A 23323-nucleotide genomic window follows, 5' to 3' on the forward strand; every position below is an offset into this window, starting at 1 on the left:
ACTTGACAGATCACAGGAGTTTAAAAGCAACAGGATCCCATCCTAGTTTCCATTCCCTGACTGCCCCTCTCTAACCACTCCTTCCTGGTCCCCTGGGCCAAGATAGGGAAAGAGATAGGCATCAGCTCTGTTTGCAATTAAATGATTGTCTTTCTTCTCTTTTTCTTCTCCTCTCCCTTTTCTGTTTGATGACCCGACTGCACTCTTAAGTTTAAGTGCATTACACAATGACGTGGAGAATGGGACCCCGTTTCACCATGCTGCTGGCGATGTGGCTGGTGTGTGGATCAGAGCCCCACCCCCACACCACACACCGAGGCAGCCCCGGAGGGCGGAAGGGGCCCTTGGTCTCTCCGGTCAGCAGCAGGCCAGCTCGGTTTCTGAGGCACGTGGGGAGGTCTCATGGAACTGAGAGAGCCTCTCTGGAAGAGACAAACCTGCGGCCTCTGCAAAGCAGGAGGAGCGTGCCCGTGTTGAGACTAGCCCGCCCCAGGGCATTGCCAGCTCCCGAGGGCAGCCCCGTGGCCCCGGTGAGACCCGAGCTGGAACCAGCGGCCAGGAGCTCTTCCCGTGACATGGTCCGGGATGAGGGGTCCTCTACTCGGTCAAGGATGCTACGCGTCCCCTCTGGGTCCGGCTCGCCCAACATCCTGGCCAGCTTTGCGGGCAAGAGCCGGGTGTGGGTTATCTCGGCGCCCCACGCCTCAGAAGGCTACTACCGCCTCATGATGAGCCTGCTGAAGGACGACGTGTACTGCGAGCTGGCCGAAAGGCACATCCACCAGATCGTGCTTTTCCACCAGGCGGGCGAAGAGGCGGGTAAGGTGCGCAGGATCACCAGCGAGGGCCGCGTCCTGGAGCAGCCGCTGGAGCCCAGCCTCATCCCCAAGCTCATGAGCTTCCTGAAGCTGGAGAAGGGCAAGTTTAGCATGGTGCTGCTGAAGAAGACGCTGCAGGTGGAGGAGCGCTATCCTTACCCGGTCAGGCTGGAGGCCATGTACGAGGTTATCGACCAGGGCCCTGTACGCCGCATAGAGAAGATAAGGCAGAAGGGTTTTGTCCAAAAATGCAAGGCGTCTGGCGTCGAGGGCCAGGTGGTGGAGGAGGGGAACGAGGGGCACGGAGGAACAAGCAGGCCCAGCCCAGACGGAGAGAAGAGGAAAGAAGACCCAAGGAGAGCACACATCCCTCCAACCAGAGACACACGAGTCAAGGTGATGCGGAAACCTGCAGTCGCCAGCGCCACCGCCGCCGCGCCTCTGCCACCTGCTCCCACGCGCAGGGCCACCACCCTGTCCCCGGCTCCAGCCACAACAGCCACTCGGGTCACACCCCGGGTGGGAACAGTAGCAGCAAGGCCCACAACCACCACGCCCTTCCCCACCACGCAGAGGCCCTGGACCTCCCGTGCGCACACCCCCTCGGCCCCCCACAGGTCTCCTGCCACGTCCGAGGCAACCACGGCCAGGGCAACCTCCGTCTCGGAACATCTCTACCCTCCAACCAAGAAAGAACAGCAGAGGGAGAGGCCTCAGGGCCCCAGGAGGCCTGGCAAGACCACCAGCTTTGAGAGCCTCACAGCTGCGCCGCCCACCGCCACCTCAGAGCCCAGCTCCAGGGCTGCAGATCCTGGCCGTTTCCGGGACAACCACACGGACAGGCGGGAGCATGGCCACCAGGACCCAAGCGTGGTGCCAGGGCCTCACAAGCCAGCAAAGGGGAAACCTCCCAAAAAGAAAACCCAGGACAAAATCCTTAGCAATGAGTATGAGGACAAGTCTGACCTCGGCCGGTCCACCGCCTCTCAGCTGGAGGAGGACCTGCAGGGGGGCAGGATTCCTCCCCCCAACGCCAAGGACTCCAAAAAGCATGACAAGCTTGAGAAACCTGAGAAGGACAAGAAAAAAAAGATAAAGAATGAGAAAGCAGACAAGCTGCTCAAGAGCGAAAAATCCATGAAGAAGGCTGAGAAAAAGAGCAAGCAGGAGAAAGAGAAGAACAAGAAGAAGAAAGGGGGCAAGAGTGAGCAGGGGGGCTACCCCAATCCCAGCCCCAAGCAGCCCCCGCAGAGTCCCCAGAAGTCAGCCGCTGACCTGCTGGGGTCCTTCGAAGGCAAGCGAAGGCTCCTGGTAAGTAATCTTCTCCTTGGCATTGACCTGTGGGTTGAACCCTGGCAGGTTTGCAGCTTGTTTTGTAAAACAGATTTGCTAGAGACCAGACAGTGGCTGAACCTGTCAGGGAGAGAAGCCAGCCAGGTCAGCAGTTCCAGTCCATGTGGCTGTTCAAGGAACCTCTCTATAGCACTCCTGACCCCGGGGGTGCAGAGCCCACAGCTTCAGACCTCAGCATGAGCCCAGGCGAAGCACCTGTGGCAGCCTGCCCCACACCTGTCAGCACACCACACCCACTCATACTGCCATCTTCGAGGACTTGGGTTGCTTTGATCAAATTCAAAGGATAAAAGAATGAAAGCGTTTCTAACTTGGAATGTATTAACTATAGCCCATAAATTTAGGAACCATAACATGTGTCTGGGGAAATTGCAGTGTTCCACTTCTCTGTAAAGGTTTGTTTTTATTTATTTGAAAGTCAGAGTTACACAGAGAGAGAGTGAGGGAGAGAGACAGAGAGACCTTCCATTTTCTGATTCACTCCCCCCAAATAGCTGCAATGGCCAGAACTGGGCTGGTCCAAAAGCCAAGAGCCCGGAGTTTCTTCTGGGTTTCCCACATGGGTGCAGGAATACAAAGGATGTATTTGGCATCCTCTGGTACTTTACCAGGAACATGAGTAGGAAACTCGATTTAAAGAAAACTGGGGCAACTGGAACTTGAACCAGCACCCATGTGGGATGCCAGCATTACTTGCCAGCTTTACTTGCTAACGTCACTGCACCAGCCTCTCCAATTTCCTCTTGAGTGAAGCGTATAGCAATACGTAAGGCCATATAGAGGAAAGTCGGATAGCCTCACTAGGAAGTGGGTGTGATTGGGATGGAGAGAGGTCTTTATTGATGTGATTCCAAATATTTATAAAACCAGCTCCTAGAAATCTCTCTAGACTGCCTCCCCCATCAGCACCCAACTACAATAGCAACCAGAGGGATGGAGTAGGAGGAACTAGGTTAGCTACTCTGATTCCAATAGCCTGTATGTATCTGAGTTTGGAACCCAGACTGCGTAAAATGAGTTTGTGGGTGTGTTGGGATGTCAAATAAGAAATACGATCCTGCTTCCACTTCACCTGTCATTCTCAGAGCCAGATACAAATTCATCTCATAAATCTGTCTTGTGACCATTCCTTGCTACAACTCAAAATCCTGTTAGACCTAAGAGGGGCTTTGCCTAGAAATAAGCTCTCTCTAAATGGAAGGGGCAGATATCATCCACCAGCTGAAGAGGCTTCTTGTCCTCTCTGTGTCTCTTCTAAGAGTTCTATCATTGTCTTCTTGATGCTATCATTTTACTTGAGATTATCAAGGAGGAAAACAGCAGGCTGCAATGAATAGCAGGTGGCTACACTAATGTTAGGCAATGTGCATCAGGGAGCATTTCCTCAGATCCCTGGATGACGGAATCGGCTCGTGCCTGGAGGACAGCGTCCATCCCACAGGAGACACAAGGTGCCTCCATCCTCATCTTGCACTCCAGGAAGGAATGCCAGGAGGATTAGGCATTCCTTCCTAAAGGGTCTTTCCATTCTTCCACCTAACCTGAGTTTGGACTGATCCGTCATCTTGGCAGAGGGACTCTGGCACCCATTTATCTTAACTGGTTTCAAAAAGTTTGCAGGTGCATCTGAAATGTTACTCACTTTTCTTTGAGGTGCTTATCTTGGGTGGGACGGGCTTCCAAATCTCTTAGCTAATTCCAGAAGAGGAACTATGGGTTAGGAGAAACCTAAAGTCTAGTTAGTTCTAAAAATGTGTTATGTGTGTCTTGTTAGGAACTTTTTGTGTATTGTTGTATTTATTTAACTATATTAACTTAGGTTGTCTGGGCTGTCTGTTAGAGGACTTCAACAGTTGTTCAGAGAGCCCCAGAGTTCATACATTCAAGTGGAAATGTTCCAATGAAAACCAACAGAATCACTGGGGGGTGGAGTTCTGCCTTGTACTGTTAGAGGGCCTTCGGGACAAATCGCTCTCTTTTGCGCAAAGGACAACATGGTTGGTATACTCCACAGCTCTCCTCCCGAGAACTTGCAGTTTGGTCCATCCCAGAAAAGCACATGGCCCGACTCTGTTCAGCAGACAGGAATACAAAGCACTTCAGATGATCAGTTTATAACTAGGGAGAGATAACCCTGGGAATAATGATAGGATCATCCTTGTCCAGTCACCTAGCAAATACTTCCATTGCCACTGGTAAGGTAAAGAAAGTTTTCCTCCTGTGCCCCAAGTACTAGTCATGCCCTTCGTTTCTCCCTCCTTTTCCACTCCCTTAGTCAGGGATCTGAAAGCCCAGCTGGATGTTTTCTGCAGTTCACAGAATCCCTGGTCATAAATTTCTAGCAAATGAAACTCTAACTAATGACAGCTTGTGCTGATGTCATGCGAGGCAAAACAGAAACCAGCTGGAACTCTGCTTGACCACATTGCTTCTTTGGGGCTAGTGGGAGAAGTAGGTTTGTTATTAGAAAGAAGATATATCAAAAGAAGGCTGTTCAGTTTTTCAGTCCTACGTGTGTTCAATTGATGATCATGTCACAGGTATGTTTTTCAAAGATCTAATGACGTGGACAGCAAGAATGGATTAGAAAAGACAAAATAAACTAAACATGATACCAAAATGAAAGATGAAAAGAAAAGAAAGTTTCATCAGATGGAGAAGAGGCTAATGTTTCTGGATCAAAGATGCTGATGTCTTTAATAGTTCTCCATTCGTTTTCCCCATCGAGCTCAGCTAATGTTATGCAGGAAGCTAAGTGACTCAACTGATATTTGTTAAGGTTTGGCACTCTCAAGTTGCTCAAGTATGGCTAAGAATATTTACCATTAAGTGGCCTGAACTTAATCCAGTTTGCTCAAACTCAAAGCACATTTACATTCCAAGAAATTATGCAGGACTTTCTGCTAATTTTTCCAGCTTTTCAGTGATCTGATATCTGCATAAAACTTATTGGAAACCCCCAGTGCTTTGCATTTATCTGTTCTATTCTTTTTTTTTAAGATTTTATTTTATTTTTATTGGAAAGGCGGATATGCAGAGAGGAGAGACAGAGAGGAAGATCTTCCGTCCAATGATTCACTCCCCAAGTGAGCGCAACGGCCGATGCTATGCCGATCCCGAAGCCAGGAGACAGGAACTTCTTCTGGGTATCCCACGTGGGTGCAGGGTCCCAAAGCCTTGGGCCGTCCTTGACTGCCTTCCCTGGCCACAAGCAGGGAGCTGGATAGGAAGTGGGGCTGCCGGGATTAGAACCGGCACCCATATGGGATCCCGGGCGTGCAAGGTGAGGACCTTAACCACTGCGCCATCGCACCGGACCCTACCTGTTCTATTCTTTAGGCATAAAAATAACATTGCTTTACAATTATTAAGAGAAACTCTGACAGCAGTGGTAGAACCTGTGGTTGGATGGATGGCATCCTGGAGATAGTCAATGATGCTTCAGGTGGAGTCATGCATCCAATTCTTAAGCCAGGGTTTGATTCTTCTATCCTCTTGCTGCTCAACCTTTTGGCCGAGAAAGGTGTATTCTGCAAGGTGCTCTGCTGAGACTATGTTGTTTGATTGTCATCACAATCCCACAAGGAATGATTTTTTAACTCCACTTTGCAGATAAGAAAACAGAATTTGATAGAAGTTAACAAGTTATCAAGATATATACTTAACATGTGGCAAAGCCAGAATCAGGACTTAAGTATGTTTGATTTTAAATCCTAAGCTTAAGCTACATCCCCATCCTGTCTTCCTGTGGATATGAACTTCCTGTGGCATACAGTAGAGATACTGAAGAATTATTCTGTCAGTTATTAAATATGAGCACTGAAAAATTCACATTGAACCTCAAATTACCAAACTAGGTGTAAGATATAGTAACTGTAAACGTTCTCCTGTAAGTATAAAAGTAGAGTTTCTACATGTAATATCCAGCTAGTTCTGTGTACCTCAGCCAACCAAAAATCAAAGACTGCAGTCCATCTTAACCTGACTCTTTACACTGTATAGTTCCATATTGGGATTGACCATCATGAGTATAGATAAGCTCTTTATCAACAAAACATTGAACTATGGGGAGTACTGTTGACGAGCCATTGTTTTGTGCTATGAGATCTACCTGCTTGTCATTAGCAAGGGACTGCAGCATGCTGAATCACAAAAATTCCATCACAAGTTTAAGCATTGTTTCATGACTGAGTCATCCATAATTCAAATGATTGAATATTTTCAGCCTTCCTTCAAAAACCTAGATATTGTCACAACAACCTACTTACTTATTTTTAGTTTTAGAAAAGGATTTAGGAGCCTGGTGGTAGAACCTGGGTTGGTAACCTGGTTCCAGTCCCAGTCCTGGCCCCTGACTCTAGCTTCTTATTGAATGGTATCTTGGAAGGCAGCAGATGATGCTGTTAAGTAACTGAGTTCCTGCCACAAATCTGGGAGACCTGGATTCAGTTACCAGCTCCTGACTCCAGACCAGTTCAATTCCTGGATGGTTCAGAAATCTGAGGAGTGGATCAATGGATGGAAGTGCTCTCTGTCTGGCAGCATGTCTGTAGATTTGACCTTCTGTATCTCAAATAACTAATTTTTAAAAAAGGAAGAAAAAGTAAAAACTTTTGGTTCACTAATGCAGACTACTAGCTTGAAAGTTGCTTCTCAGAATCCTGTAAGGATCTACTGAGCTTTAAAACATCTTCCCCCAGCATCTTCCCATTCTTGTTGCTCCCTTTCTTTATGTAAACAGGTTTCCCCATCCTCTGAGGTTCACTGAGGCAACACAGCGGTTGGAACAAACACAGAAAAAGAAGCACAACACAATTCTAAATTCATGACACATATGCTGATGTATTGCCACAAATCTGGAAAGAGGCCAACTGCCAGTGACATTCTCTGAGGAGTTAGGACTCTGTTTTTAGGAAGGATATGGCTTCTGTGTTAAACACTGTTTGAAATCTTGCCAAACAGGAAAATGGATTTGAGGCAGATGCTAATGCAATCAAGTCTGTGAAACATGTTTAGATGATCAGCTATCTCAGTTGTTCCTCCTGCAAACTTGAAGCGTGGACTCAGCGTAAGGGAGAGTCTGTACCAACTGGTTTGTGTGTTTATCTAGACATTCCTGACCAGAAAGCCCCTGTTCCTGAGCTCTTCCTCTCTCCCTTGGCTGGAGGGATCTGTGCACTTGAAAGACATAGCCCAGCTGACCTAGATGTTCATACCACCGCAGCACAGTCACGGAGTCTGAGGCTGTGCCTTGAGGAATTCACACTGTAGTTGGGGAGGTGGGACACCAAAGGGAAGCTAACAGAAAGTGAATCAAATGCATAATTCCAAGTGGGCAGTGCAGACAAGAATAACATAGAAGGAGTGATCAGTGTGGGCTAGCGAAGATTTCATGGAGCATCGATGCTGCACTTGGAGACTCAGATTCAGATAAGATGGGGGCAGGTGAGGCAGGTGGGTGTGAGGCACAGCAAGGAATGTGAGTGAGCTATTCAGAAACAGGATGTGTCTGTGTGCTGGGGAACACAGGTTCTATTGCAGACATACTCTCCTATTTCCTTCCTTCTATTCTTTCTATCCCCCTCCCATCCTTCCCCCGAATTCTTACGATTTCATGAGATTAACAGGGACTTGTTTCAGTCAGAGTGATCACACTGAGGTTTGAATGGTTAACTGGCTTGCCTAGGGCCATATGCCAGGCAGGGGTTGAACTAGGACAAAAATTCCAGCCCTCCGACTTTGCCTGGGATCACCCTCATCTCTGCCACTTTGCCCGAGAATCATCCCATTTCACAATTCTGAGTGCTTTGGCTCTGGGTGCTGAGGTCATGTAAGGGAGAAATCAGAAGAAGCTTCCTAAGAGAGAGCCTGGGGCCAGATCTTAGAGGGCCAGCAGCCAGAAAATGAGTCAGGCAGCATGAATGTCATTTCTCTGATAGGTTGAGGCATCTTTGGGCTGACTCCGAGGTGAAAACAAACACCAGAGATTTCTATTTATTTAAGTGCTTAAGGCTGTTGTATGTGAAGCTGTGTGGGAGAAGTTGCCACACAGGGAGGATCAGGTTCTGTTTGACTATTGTTTGAAATTCTTAATTATACACAAAGGGGAGGAGAAGATTAGAGGAGGCTTTAAGAACTCATAAAATCCTATCATACCCTGTCTGGGCATGGATTTCAAAGATTCATAGCAAATTATGAGACCAGAGAAATGGAGTTGATGCATAGGCTTGAAGGGCCACAGGCAGGTACTTGTTAATATCTGTTTCTGGGCAGCTGTGTCTTACCTTTGCTTTTACTGTTTTGTATATTTGCTACTAATTTTATTTATTTTAAAATCATGTGTTTATGAACAAAGAACAGCTAGAAAGTAAAACCTGAAATAGAATGCCTTAAAATATAACTCCAAGATCTGGGCTAACCATCAAAACCCGAAGAAATATTTTTAAAACCCATGTAGCTAACTAAAAACCAACCAGCCAAACTCACCACCATGGCATGTTTTTATTGCCATCTTAAATCTTTTCAAGGCTAAGTGTGAATCAATGAAATAATTTGGAAAATTTTATTATTTTTTCCCTTTGGGAAAACATGTTTTGAAAACAAACATTTCCTATTCACCATGCCCATCTGAACAGGCAAATAAATGCAAAAATCAAAAATAAATTAGACCATGTCTATTTAAAATAAATAATAATGTGAAAGAGTAACAAAGTGTTTTTAAAAACCCACTTCATTCCAGAAAAACTTTTATTAACATTCTATTCAAGAGCTGTTGAACACATTTTCAGGTCCTTGAGGGAGAGTATTTTGTCAATCATTGAGAATTCATAGAAGGGAAAGCCTGTAGGCAGAGAAAAATAAACTGTAGGATCAAGCTTGGACCTGATTTCTTAAACATTTGGGAATAAAATATTTATAAGAGGTTAACAGCAAGGTGACTTTCCCTCTAAAAAAAAATGCCAGGCTAATAGTCACAAACTTGAAAAGTAAAATATAAGTTTAAATGTGTAGTTAGGAAAGTGGTTAATAAATTTGGATGTGGTCAGGTGCAAGAAATTGCATACAAAAAAGTGATACACAGAGCCTTGCTTTGGACTCAGGGATTAGTCTACAAGGCACTAGACTCCATACATCAGCTTGGTGATCCGATTGGGGTTGAGAAGATTAAGATAGACCTCACCATCATTAGAACAAAATTTCATATTCTCCCACCTACAGAGTGAATAGCACCATGCCCTCCACCCCTCACTCAATGGAGTGTAGTACACAATTCTGGCTGGTTTCAGATCAGAAAAATCCAGTGAAGCTAGAGAAAATTCAGAAAAGGACAGCCAAACTAAGGTAGTAAAGAAGCATTTATATTGGACTAGACGAAAAGCATGGAGCCATTCTCAAAGGGAATTTAAGAGCACCTCTAAAAACTGTAGCATCTTTATGTTAGCCAAGATAACATGATATACTTCCTCATATGGCTGGTGCCTAATGTATCTCAACTGCACTTTGTCTTTTTTTTTAAGATTTATTTATTTATTTATTGTTACAAAGTCAGATATACAGAGAGGAGAACAGACAGAGAGGAAGATCTTCCGTCTGATGATTCACTCCCCAAGTGGCCACAATGGCTGGGGTTGAGCCAACCTGAACACAGGAGCCCAGAGTTTCTTCGAGGTCTCCCACATGGGTGCAGGATTCCAAGGTTTTGGACTATTCTCTGCTTCTTTCCCAAGGCACAGGCAGGAAGCTGGATATGAAGTAGAGCTGCTGGGATTTGAGCCGACGCTCATATGGGATCCCGGCACGTTCAAGGAGAGGACTTTAGCCACTAGACCACATGCCAGGCCCTGCACTTTGTTTTTTATCCCACCAGAAATCAGAGATTACAAAGGGAGGATTTAAAGAAAGGGTAGTAGATGAAAAACTCCAGGTCTAAACTAAACAGAATGCTAAACTAAGTACAAATTATACAGTTGAAGGGTTTCAACGGTCTGCCAGGAGCTCTACAGAGGCCTAATGGGACAATGAATATCTTATATATGTGACAAATCATTGCTCAAAAGATCCTGATAAAAACTGTCTTCGTGGTTACCGAGTAAAAGGTCTAAGTAAGTCACAGAACAGTCCTAGAGGTCAAGTCCTGGGCTGGAGATACTTTCTCAACTCCACCGAGTGTGAAATGAAGTCAGTAATTGCTGAATTAACTGATGCCTGGTTAGCCAATTAAGATAATGGGGGTCAAAATGAGTGAAGAGATTAACAGTGTTTAAAACAATGATTACATGCCAAGTATTTATGCAATACTCATAAGAGCCTTGCAAAATTAAGTGTTCCTGCACAAAGTTCACAAGTGGGAAAATTAAGACACAGAGAAACTGGTAGAAAATTCTAAGCTGTATGGAGCATGAGAAGAAATGCAGGGGTGGGAGTGGGAGCACTTTCCAGATGGCCTTTTTTTTTTGTCCCATTTGTGCAACACAGTAATTGGTAGTTCATGTGTTAGTCACTGCCAGCTGTCTGTTCTAAATCTCTTTGGACTCTACCTCAATATGAAATTAAGACTGTAACATGTGTTTCTCTTCCCTGACCCCCAGCTGATCACTGCTCCCAAGGCAGAGAACAACATGTATGTCCAACAGCGTGATGAATACTTGGAAAGTTTCTGCAAGATGGCCACCAGAAAAATCTCCGTGATCACCATTTTCGGTCCTGTCAGCAACAGCACCATGAAAATCGACCACTTCCAGCTAGGTTCTGTTCTAACTTTCAATTATATTAGTATTTTTCTCATATGAAAAAATGGAATGAATGTTTCTGGGAGGGTCACTGGAAAATCAAAAGGAACATTCTAGTGCCTAGAGGGATGTAGTAACGCAGGTCTGTTGCCTATGTACTTGCACAGCCATACCAAGATGGCTCTGGTTTTAGGATTTTTAGCACTTGGCTTACAAGGTCATTGGGTAGAGAAAAATGAAGTTGAACATGGGGTCTTCAAAACATTCGTGGAAAAAAAAAGAATTAATTTTATTTCAAAAATTTCAAAATCCAGGACTAGTTTTTTTCCATAGTATGTGTTTTCCATGAGCTTTCTGGAGAGTTTTCGTACAGCAGAGTTCAACCAGGAAAGTAGTCAAACACTTTCTTCTGGGTCTTGAGTCTTTCTGTCTGAGCAATAGCATCGGGTCATCCTCCAGATTTCATGCTGCAAGTGACTCAGCACAGCTGGGGACCTGCCAGCCTTGAAAGTACTTGGCTTTGTCCAGACTGAGTAGGGAATTAACTGAGAGAGGCTGTTGGGTTAAATGAAAAGTCACTGAAACTCTGAACTGAACTGCACCCAAGTCCTTTCAGAGAGCAGAGGAATGTGGCTGAATGTAGAGTTTTCACAATTTGTCATATTATTGGTGCATGTGGAACTCATGAGGCACACCGCTCAACGATGGGCAGTTGAGATCTCACTTGTTGCAGTTCTTATGGGAATGATGCAAGGCTTACTGGGATTAGTCAAGAAGCTCCAAGTCTGACCCACCCAGGTTTTCTTTCTTTCATTTTTTGAAATAATTATTGCATCTCTAGGGCTTTATACCTTAAAAACATTTCTTTTTATGCCTTTTCTACTCTTGCTGCTGTTTTTATATAATGAAACTCCTTCAGTTTAATCCTTCATTTTCCCATTCTGCATATTTTTTCGTAAAATGTATTTCATCAGAAAAACGTCTGAAAGAATGTAAAAGTATTTGCCATTCACACTTAAGTTTAATACATATAACACATTATTTCAGATACAATTAAACCATCATCATTAGGCCATGATGATGTCAACTCCATTTGAATGTGATTTGGCTTTTTTTTAAAGATTCATTTTATTTTCATTACAAAGTCAGATATACAGAGAGGAGGTGAGACAGAGATGAACATCTTCCGTCCGATGATTTACTCCCTAAGTGAGCGCAACGGCCTGTATCATGCCTATCCAAAGCCAGGAGCCAGGAGCCAGGAGCTCTTCCGGGTCTCCCACACGGGTGCAGGGTCCCAAAGCATTGAGCCATCCTCGACTGCTTTCCCAGGCCACAAGCAGGGAGCTGGATGGGAAGTGGAGCTGCCGGGATTAGAACCAGTGCCCATATGGGATCCTGGTGCATTCAAGGTGAGGACTTTAACTCCTAGGCCACAGTGCTGGGCCCATGATTTGGCTTTTTAAATATTTTTCTTATTGTGGAAAAGCACTTAACAGAAAATGTACTTCCTAAACAAATCCATAAATACAAAATACTGTATTTTTAATTATAGGCACACTGCTGTATAACAGGCCCTAAGAATGTAGGCAGGTATAAATTTTCAATTTTTTTATTATCTATATTTGTTAGCTTACTTTCTCTTAAGTGGACTAGAAAGAAAAAATAGATAGTCTTCTTTCCAGGGTCCCTTCATACGTCATCATGGTTTGATGGTTGGCTTGTGGACATTTATCTCTGCGTTGTGTATATGTTTGAGAGAGAGAACAACAAAAATGTGCTCTTAATCAAAGCAATAGCAATGATAACCATCCAAACAAATGACACAAGTTTTGGAGGCACACAAATTCAAATTCAGAGTCTCAACTTATTTGATGTACAACTTTGGACAATTTAATACTTAATGTTTTTAGTCCAGAAGTTAATCACCTCTTCAAAGCAAGATCAACTTTAAAGGCAAACATAAAATTCTTGACAACTGTAATGACGTCATCAACTCATTGCATAAGGCTCAAACTAAGAAGGGAAAATTTGAGCATCAACAGAAAAAAGGAAAGTGCACAAAACCATCATGATCAAACTGCTGCCTCTGTGCTGGAAGTATGTTAGCTGGAATACCTGGGGCTTCCCTGCAGGGGAACCCTCCCTAGGCAAGTGCTTTCTCAGAGCCCACCATCAGGGAGTCTGAGTGAGTCAAGTGGTTACTTATTTCATGTAGTAAAACATTGAAGGATACAACATTCTTTTTAAATTAAATGTATTTAATTATGTTATGATACAGTTGCACAGGCTTTCAGATTTGTCTTACCCCTTCTCAAACCCTCTTCCTCTTGCTCTTTTACACTTTATCATTACAATAGTATAGTCCTTCATAAACAGTCGTAAGTTCATCATTCTGCTATTTAAGTGTATTCTGATATTGTAGATATAAGCGATGACAGAGAGTCCAGCATCCTATTGTCAAGATATATTTAACAATTTCATTGGGAATCCATCTTTGATTTGGAAGTAGAGATGCATACTGCATTGTATCACAACTGGATATCATGGTTTGCTTCTATTACAATTACTATACAAATTACTATACTTTTCTCCTTAAATGAAAAGCCATAAAATGAAATTAACAACAGGAAGAAAAATAGAAAATTTACAACACATGCTACTGAATGACGAATGTGTTGCTGAAGAAATGAAAAAGAAAATCAAAAGCCTTCATGAAGTAGGTGATGCTACTGTGTGACCTATGAGCCAATGAGGAAATTAATAATAAAAACCCCAAACTTTTCTGAGTGAATGAAAATAAATACAAAACTGCCCAAACCCTGAAATGTATCACAAGCAGTTCTGAAAGAACTACCGAGCACAAATTTTGCATGAAGTTTGCCTTACATTAGAATATATGATATTTGTCCTTTGGAGATTGATTTGTTTCACTGAGCATAATGGTCTCTAGATGGAACCATTTCATTGCAAATGGTAGAATTTCCTTCTTTTTAATGGCTGAGCAATATTCCATGGAGTAAATGTATCAGTTTCTTTATCCACTCCTCTGTTGATGGGCATCTTGGCTATTTCCATGCCTTTGTTATTATGCTGCTGTAAATATAGGGTTACAGATCCCTTTCTCATACGCAGATTTTATTTCCTTTGGATATATTCCTAGAAGGGGGATAACTGGATCATATGGTGATTTTTAGTTCTCTTAGCAGTCTCCATACTGACTTCCATAGTGGTTGCACTAGCCTATAGCCTATACTATCATCAACAGTTAAGGAGGATGCCTTTCTCCCCACATCCACACCAGAAAGTGTTTAGTAGAGTTCTGAATGTAGGTCAATCTCATTGGAGTTATGTGGAACCTCAACTTGGTTTTCGTTTTTATTTCCCTGATAGTTAAGGAGCCTGAACATTTTTCATATGTCTATTAACCATTTAAATTTGTTCTTTTGAGAAGTACTCATTTTCTTTGCCCATTTCTTCACAAGGTTGTTTGTATTCTATCGCTGAATTTCTGCTCTTTGCAAACCCTGGATATTAGTCACTTATAGGTTGTATATTGTGCAAATACTTTCTTTCATTCTATTGGTTGTTTCTTCACTTTGTTGATCATCTCTTTGCTGTACAGAAGCTTCTCAGCTTGATGTAGTGTCATGTTTATTTTGGCTTTGACTGCCTGTGCTTTTGGTGAATTTTTTAAGAAGTCTTTTTCCAATTCTTACATCCTGGAGAGTGCTTCCTATGTTTTCCTTTAATAGTTTAATGGTTTCTGATGGCAAATGTAGGTCCTTGATCCATTTAGAGCTGATTTTTGTATAAGGTGACAGGTGTGGAAATTGCTTCTTACTTTTGCAGACTGCTACCCAATTGTCCTATCAGCATTTATTGAAGAGGCCAGACCTTTCATCTGGATTATTATTGATTCTCTTGTCAAAGATTAGTTGGCTATACATGTGTGGACTCACTTCTGGACTTTTTTCTTTTCCATTGATATTCTTTTCTGTTTCTGCACCATCACCAAACTGTTTTAATCACCACTGCCTTGTAGTGTGTCTTGAGGTCTGGAATTGTGATTCCTCCAGCTTGAATTCTATCCTTCAGGATAGCTTTGGCTCTTTACGGTCTTTTGTGTTTCCAGACGAACTTTTGTAGAATCTTTTCTGTTTCTGAGAAGAATGTTGTTGGGATTTTGATTGGGATCACATTGAATTGGTATATTACTTTTGGTATATGAACATTTTGATGATGTTGGTAAATTGTAGCAAACTTTGTTGCTAAACTAAATTGAAGTGCTAAAGTATACTACTGCACATTCCTGAAACTGAGTATGAGCATGTATGGGCATAGATTCAGGAAATAACACTGCAGTTTATCTATGCTGTATTGTAAGTAGAAAATGCAGAATTGTAAGTTAAACTATTTGTAAAACTGGTACATAAAGAAAAAGAATACAAGATATTTGGCTCAAGAAGGTTTTTAGTAATTTGTTCTGGACAGAAAGGCATAAAGAAGATCAGTCAAAAAGCAGAGGTGATAACGTTGATGGAGGTGCAGTAAGGAGAGTGGAAGTTTTAGTTTTTTGCTTACAGACTCCTTAAGTTAGGTGTCCATTGGTGAATATCTAAAGTAACTTTGCAACTGAGATAATCTGATCATTTCACAGGTCATGGTGAAAATTAAATAAGAAAAATAGGTAATAGGCAATATTGATTGTGGTCATCATTATCACCATCTTCTGATCTGACAGTCTTTAATTGATTAATGACCTGTCACAGTTATCACCAAACAGTTAATTAAAGAATTAGTTGTCTGTTAATTTATATATATTTTTTATTGCATTTCATTTTATAACAACATTTTATAGGCTCTGATGTTCCCCCATCTCTTCTCCGTGCCCTCCCCCCATGGTGGATTGCTCCACCTTATTGCAATATTACAGTTCAAATCTAGTCTTGTTTCTTTCATTGCAAGCATGTGCCTTGCATAGAGTCCAGTACCTTATTGCCCAGCTGAATTCAACAGTTTCTTGGGGAGACCAACTCTAGTCTGAAGACATAGCTGGCAGAATATCATTCTGACCAATTAAAAGCCATAGCATAACATCAACAAGTTTCCAACATTTTGGGGTTAAGTAACATTGTATTGAGTGACTGATATGTTAGACAATGCGAGTTCTTAACCACATCCTGTGACTACTTCATTAACATTTCAATTATATTTTGTATACAACTGGCTTCTATCTACCTTAAATTGGCTATAGGATACTATTCAGCTGTCTCATGTCTATTTTCATTTTAGTATTTAGCAGTTTATTGTGTTGAAGTATAATTTTACTGAACTTGGCAGATTTTAGGATAGTCTAAACTAGCTTATACCTTTAGCAAGGCATGTGGCACCCGCTGAGGCATAGAACACTGTTGGGAGGGGTGTGCAGAGAAATCCTCCATACCCTAGTTAGGACTATTTTATTTTTGTGTCCTATTTAGTAAGGTATATGTGAGTCCCCACTGATTGTTTCCTGTCTAGTTCTAAGCTTTCCCTGTTGTTCTCTGTCTATTCTAATTTTTTTTGTTTGTTTTGTTTTGGGGGGGCTCCAGGGCGACCCTGATGGTCATTGCAAGAGAGGGTGAGGATCCAGGATTGGAACTAAGCAAGGACCAGAGAAAGCTCCTCTCCCTGGTCTTGGAGGGAGTTTATTGTTCTTCTGTTTCTGTAGACCGCTCAGGGCTCCCGGCTTTTGTTCCAGTGACATTGGGCACTGCGAGGAGGGATTTGGACTTCTTCTATCCCATGTGGGAGATTCAAGTGGGAGTGGGTGACCTCAGAGTACTTAGCCTCCAAAGGCACTCCAATTCCCCGTGGTCTCCTTGACAGTTGGGATGTCGTCCTTGGTGCCCATACTGATCAGTATCAGTTGTCTGTTAATTAAAGAATGTTGTTATTTGAACTCTTCAGGTAAGGCTCCATCAACACTTTTGGTGATAAAGTGATGGCCAAGAGTTTAATATTATATTGCTGCATATTTGGTGGTCAGGTGGGACTGAGCCATTTGTTTCCTGCAATTCATATGATAATATGAGCCAGTGAACTCAGCCTCCAGATGTCTAGAAAGGAAGTAAGCATTTAATCCAGCACAGAGATTGGTGTTGGTTGGTGATGAAAGTCCTCCTCCACCAACTGTTCCTATTGTCAAATGTGCTGCCCTCCAACTCTTCTTTATTCTTATTCCTCGTTTCAGAAAAATTTGGAAAAATCATTATGTCTTCCAACTCAATCTCTTTGCAGTTCTTTTTATAAGCATCTGGTATTGCCTTGGCAAACTTTTTGTATATTCCTATTGTTTTCTGGACATCTGGATTGAATATGCACTGTAAAAGGGCAGGGGTTCTCTTTTCTGCTTTCTTCGATATCAGGTTTTGTTCTTTGGGGATTTGTCTCACTGAGAGTTGGTACCTGATTTGAAGTTGGGAGGATGCTTTGTTCCTAATCTAATTCCTGGATGGCCTTTCTCTCTTTGGGTTATGTCCCAGGTTACCCTTATGGGAAAGGCTGTAGAACTTTCAGCCAAGACTGGGAGTCAGCCATGGGAAAATAAGAATTGGCATGAACTGTGGTTCCAGTGAACCCAGCCCAGCCTTGACCAGTTTTCAGCTGGAAATCTCTCAGATGGCCTTACTTCTGCTTGAAAATAAATCAAGCACTCTTTATTCCTCCAGACATTTTCTGGGCCTTGAAAGCAAAGGCCCACATCCAGCTGCAGTGTGAACTGCACGTAGCAGCTGGTGCCATCATGCTAATTGTGTCTGGACCATTAGGGATGGACCTCCAAACAGAAGATAGCTTACATTAAGATTTCAGATGTTTGTCTCCAGACAGCTACTGATGCTTGAGCAGATTCCAATGCCTATCTGTTTTTTTGCCACAGCAGAGTAGATTATTTATGTGAGTTTAAAGTGACCTAACAGATAAAGGCATTCTTTACAGCTAATGATATTTAATGTCAATCTGGGTTAGGAATATGGTAAGCCTGTTAAGTGGATGGATTACACAGTTCATCAAATAGAAAGAACTTTGCTAGATAAAGGTAATTTATTGCAGAATAAGAGAAATACAGCAGAGGAACACAAAAAGCAGGTTTCTTTTCCAGTAAAATATAGCATAAAAAATTTTAACTCTGGTATCTGAATATTAAATGTTAAGGGCTACACAAATAGGGAGAAGGAAGTCCTTTAAGAGGTGCTTTTGAAAGAAGAGTTTAAGAGTAATAGGTAAGGGGCTGGGATGATGGCTTATCAGGTTTTTCCTATACCTGTGGCACTCACATTTGGTTGCCAAGTGTTCTGGTTATTCCTCCAGGGAGGAACTATCCTCCCTGCTTTCAGCCTGGAAAAGTAGCAGAGGCTGGGTCTGGATATTGGGTGTCTGTACCCACATGAGAGACCTGGAGCAAGCTCCTGGCTCCTGGCTTTGGATTAATTTAGCTCTGTTGTGACCATTCGGAGAGTGATCTAGCAGATGAAGATCTCTCTCCCTCTCTGTGTCCCTCCTTCTCTCTCTCTAAAATCTGCTTTCAAGCAAAAATAAATAAACCTTGTAAAAGAGGGGTAAAAATAAAAAAGAAAATAATAACACTGATGGCAGTAAAATAAAACAACACATTGATTCCCTAATTATTAATAAGAAATAAGGGAATTTTAAAAGATAGTTTTCATAAATGAAAATGATATGATTTCAGCCAACCCTTTTCTTTTTTTGGTCCTGTTGAAGAGAATTTTCCTCAATAGAGATGCTTTACTACCATCAGGATCCTTAACAATCCAGAAACATCACGTTCCATCCATGGCAGTGCTGAAAATGCATCCTTTGTCCCCAACCTCTCCTTTACTCAATGGTAAAGGTTCCTGGTAGCTGCTTCCTCTACTCTGTGCCACCCTAAAACTCAGATTTAGGGGAGATTTAATGATTGCTCAGATTTCTCTGCACTTGCCAGAACTGTTGAGCCTTCATCAATCAAAGGCTAGGGATTCTGTCTCTGATTTGTCTAGTCATCATCTTCTGCTGCCTTCAACATCAAGCCTATCAGTTTCAAGAACAACACTTGATAAGCAAGGAATGAAAAGTACGCATGAGTCAAAGGTACAAAACTAGTGTATGAAGGATGAAGGAGGGATAAGCTTTTCCAGTGGCAAGAGAAGATATTGCAAATATAGGAGAATGTTGAGAAACAGGCTGATTTAGTTGAGAAGCCTTGAAGCACGAGTGGTTCATGACTCTACCAAGGTATTTTTAATCTAATTTTCAAAACAGTGATAATTAGGATTCCAAAAATAAAGTGATAGAGAGAGATATTCATACAAGTTTAAACCCATTCCTGATCTTTTTGCTTTGCTACTCCATGTCCCCTAAAGGTTATCATTTTTATGATTATTCATGCAGTGCTTCTGTGTGCATAAGGAGATAAATATAAATTCCTGTATTCATCTTCCTTCTGCAAATTACAGCACATTATATATAATATTCTATATCTTGCCTTTTTCACTTATTTTCTTATGAGTGTAGAGTACTCTTATTTTTTATTAAACCATTTTAAGATTTCACTATAGTGTGTTTAAGAAGCTTGTTGATGAATTATTTTAACTATTTTGTTAAATACATGCATCTATCACATATAATATAGAATAATATATAATCAAAATGATTAGTAGTGAAGTTGTAGATGGATCTTTATAACAGATTCCAAGAAGTAGAATTTTCTAGTCAACTAAGAAGTATATCCATTTTTGGTGGAATACTGCCAGATTTTTCCTGCACGAGAAAAGAATTATTTTCCAACTTTACCAACAATGTTAAAGAGCATCTACTTCCCCAAGTGTCCCCAACTAAAGAATGAGATTACATTTTTGAATATCCATCACTAATGAGATATTAGAAAAAGTATCAGTATAGGATCAATATAGAACAGTGTTGGTCTGTAAGGTTTACTACTTTATTAAAAGAGTGAAAGAGAAAGAGGGGAAGAGACACAGAAAAAGAGAAAGAGACTCTTTCATTTGCTGGTTCATTATTTATTAGTTTTTTTATTTTTATTGAATAGTCAGATACACAGAAAGGATGAGACAGAGAGGAAGATCTTCCGTCAGTTGATTCACTCCCCAATTGACCACAACAGCCAGAGCTGAGCTGATCCAAAACCAGTAACCTGGAGCTTCTTCTGGGTCTCCTACACGGGTGCAGGGGTCCCAAGGTTTTGGGCCATCCTTGACTGCTTTCTCAGGCCACAAGCAGTGAGCTGGATGGGAAGTGGGGCTGCTGGAATTAGAACCTGGCACAAGTAAGAGGTAAGACTTTAGCTGTTAGGCTATCGCGTGGGCCCCTGCTGGTTCATTTTTAAAATGTCTGTAATAGCTAGAGTTAGGCCAGGCTGAAATCAGGAGAGAAAAATTCCATTCAGGTCTAGTCTGTGGTGACAGGAACACAAGAACTTGGGCTATCATCTGCCCTCTTCCCGTGCTCATTAGCAGGAAATTGGGTCCGAAGTGGAGGCCAGACTCTGCCCCAACCATTCTATTTTGAGTCCCAGATTAACTCAATGAGCTACAATACAATGTCTATCCCTGCATTTTTTAGCTGAATATGATTGAACACCATTTCATGTAATTAAGGAGCATTCTATTTTGTTTTTCTTGGCTCATGTTTTCCTTAGCTTGTTGATTTTTTAAAAAGATTTTTATTGGAAAGTCAGATGTACAGATAGGAGACAGAGAGAATCTTCCATCTGCTAATTCGCTCCCCAAGTGGCTGCAAGTTCCAGAGCTGTGCTGATCCAAAACCAGGAGCCTCCTCTGAGTCTCCTACGCTGCTGCACAGTCTCAGGGCCTTTGGTTGTCCTTGACTACCTTCCCAGGCCACAAGCAGGGAGCTGGATGGGTAGCTGGGCTTCCGGGACATGAACCCTTTGGAACATGAACAAGCCCGTATATGGGATTCCTGCATGTGCAAAGCGAGGACATTAGCCACTAGGCTACCAAGCCGGGTCCAGGTTGTTGATCTTTTTCAGCTCACTGCATAAACTCCATATAAATTAGATTATAAACAAAATTCAAGCTCTTTGCTGCCCTCCAAATTCCACGATAATGACTCTTCATTTCAGGTGTAGTTATCCAGGAATCCGTATTTTTAGAGGATGACTTTGGTTTACACCCATCTTTAATCCAGAACAGAGATAGTGTATGGGATAGGGAAAGAGAAGGCTAGAAATATATGTTGTTGGGTTAACAGTCTTAGGAAATTCAAGTTCCATGATCAAGATTCAAGCTTCATTTGGTATGGATAACATCAAGGGTGTGAAAAGTAATAACTGCAATGAAATGTCACCTCACCTCTGTCAGAATGGCTAAAATCCAGCAGAGTAGCAGATGCCGGTGAGGACATGGAGAAAGGGCAACACATTCACTGTTGCTGAGAGTGTAAATTAGTGAAGCCATTGTGCAGAACAGTATGAAAATCGGTTTTAGAAACCTAGAAGTAGATTTGCCATATGATTCATCAATTCCACTACTGGATATACACCCAAAAGACATGACTATATTGTATCAAGATTACCTGCACCACCAAGTACATCACTCTTACTATAATCAAAATTTTGAATAAACCAAGTTGTCTATTATCAAATGAATGAATAAATAAAATGTGGTATAAACACACAATAAAATACTATTCAGGAATAATATGGAATGTCAGGGCTACAGAAAGTGAGTTAGTGTGCTATGCCACTGTTCTGGTTCCATGTTGTGTCTTTCTTAAAGGAGAATTTTTCACAATTACCATGTCTTAATTGAGTGTCCATTGTACCAAGCCATAAAGCTTTAAACGGTGTCTAGGACTTGGTCTTCATTATTGAGTTATGCATATCTAATGGCAAAAATAGACAGTGGTTTCAATGCAAGGTGATAAGCATTATTAATGAAGAATATAAAAATGTTACAAGTACACAGCTGATACAGTTTACTACAAACAGGATATTTCGCATTCTCAGACAAAGAAACACGGGCTTGTTCGTGTTCAGTAGGAGAGTCTGCCAGAGCCTGCTGAGAGAAAATGGCAGCTGAAGAAAGGGTGCCTTCTGATGTACCTTCCTCAAAATCTTGCTGGGAAGGGATGCCTATGGAGTTCATTCCTCCCATCTTAGTTAGATCCAGTACTGATCATTTCATTCATTGCTTTTTGTTGGTTGAAATATTTCAGAAACCATTTTGTGAAAGTGAGAAGCAAAGCCAAGAAATTGTTTCCTTGTAGTATACTAGTAAAGTTTGACTTAAATTTTAGTCCTAGGTCTTGTGTACCTTCAGATGAGAGGCTGTTTGGTGTAGTGGAGTGTTGGACAGGTGGGAAGTAAGGTTACCATACTATTCACTGTATGATGAACTAACTATATAAACTTCAAGCAAGTCACTCTTCTTCCTAGAGTCTATTATAGACTGGATTCTCTGGGATTCAGTTTGAGACTCTGAGTTTTGTATTCTGAAGATGGATGTTCTTGTCATATTTTCAGGAACAAAACATGAGTTATGCAGGATACAAGACTGGAGGAGGATTTGAACTACAAGGTGGACAACTTTGGTATCTGTCTCCTCGCTGCATTGCCTCAACTGTTGAGTATGAGCTATCCTCCTGTAGGGGAATGGCTTAGGGAAGCAGCAGCTATCTTCTAAGGAGAACAAATCTAAGAAAGGGACACAATGGCAGATATTCAAAGCAACCATAGTTCTGAAGATAGGGCACCACAATGTCCACTACACTTTGTAGTTTTATTGGCAATGGCATGACTGAGTTGGACCAGTTGAAGTCTATCAGGTAACTATTGCCACAAGAAGCCTTTGTAGCAAAGACTCACAAATATCAGTGGTATGTAGTAAGTATGAATACATTACAAGTCTTTTCAGTTCAGCTGATCATGCTAAATAGATTAAGTTTGCTCATGCATCTCCGGTCATTACACATTGCCCAGGTGGTTCTGCTGATCTTGGCAGTGTTTATACCAATACTGAGGTTCAACCGACGGCCAACCATGTGGGATAACTTTGACTGGAATGAGACCAGTGCAAGTAGGCTTGACTTGTCCTCCGGCAGGGTCTTGTGAAGATGTTGTCATGACAATGGTAGAGATAAAAATAATACAAATATGTGGGCTTATTTCTAGGCTCTGTGTTACATGTGTTCCATAGAACAAAGTGAGTCATTAGGTAAGCTAAGAATAGAAATGTGGGACAGCTCAGCTGGTTCACCACTGTAGGGAGGGAAGAAGAGTTAGGTCCATTTAAAAAATCTGCTACAATCTCTGACTGTCATCAAAACCCCTCAGTGGTTTTAGTGAGCTTGTCCCTTAGGTAAATGCTAATAGTGGAATTTTGGTTCTCTGTCCTAGTT

General features: G+C 42.0%; 1 protein-coding gene across 1 annotated transcript in view; it reads left to right on the forward strand.

Annotated features, from left to right (window-relative positions):
• The first annotated feature begins 227 nt into the window (after positions 1-227).
• The window catches only part of CCDC80 (coiled-coil domain containing 80), a 36751-nt gene continuing 13655 nt past the window's right edge, over positions 228-23323 (forward strand). The window contains exons 1-2 of the mRNA XM_040980825.1: positions 228-2129; positions 10760-10916. Of these exons, the coding sequence (XP_040836759.1) occupies positions 228-2129; positions 10760-10916 (2059 nt within the window). The remainder of the gene's footprint in view (positions 2130-10759; positions 10917-23323) is intronic.

The sequence above is a fragment of the Ochotona curzoniae genome, unplaced genomic scaffold (genome assembly GCF_017591425.1).
Source record: "Ochotona curzoniae isolate NIBS_2020 unplaced genomic scaffold, NIBS_Ocur_1.0 contig_3498, whole genome shotgun sequence".
Lineage (NCBI taxonomy): Eukaryota > Metazoa > Chordata > Mammalia > Lagomorpha > Ochotonidae > Ochotona > Ochotona curzoniae.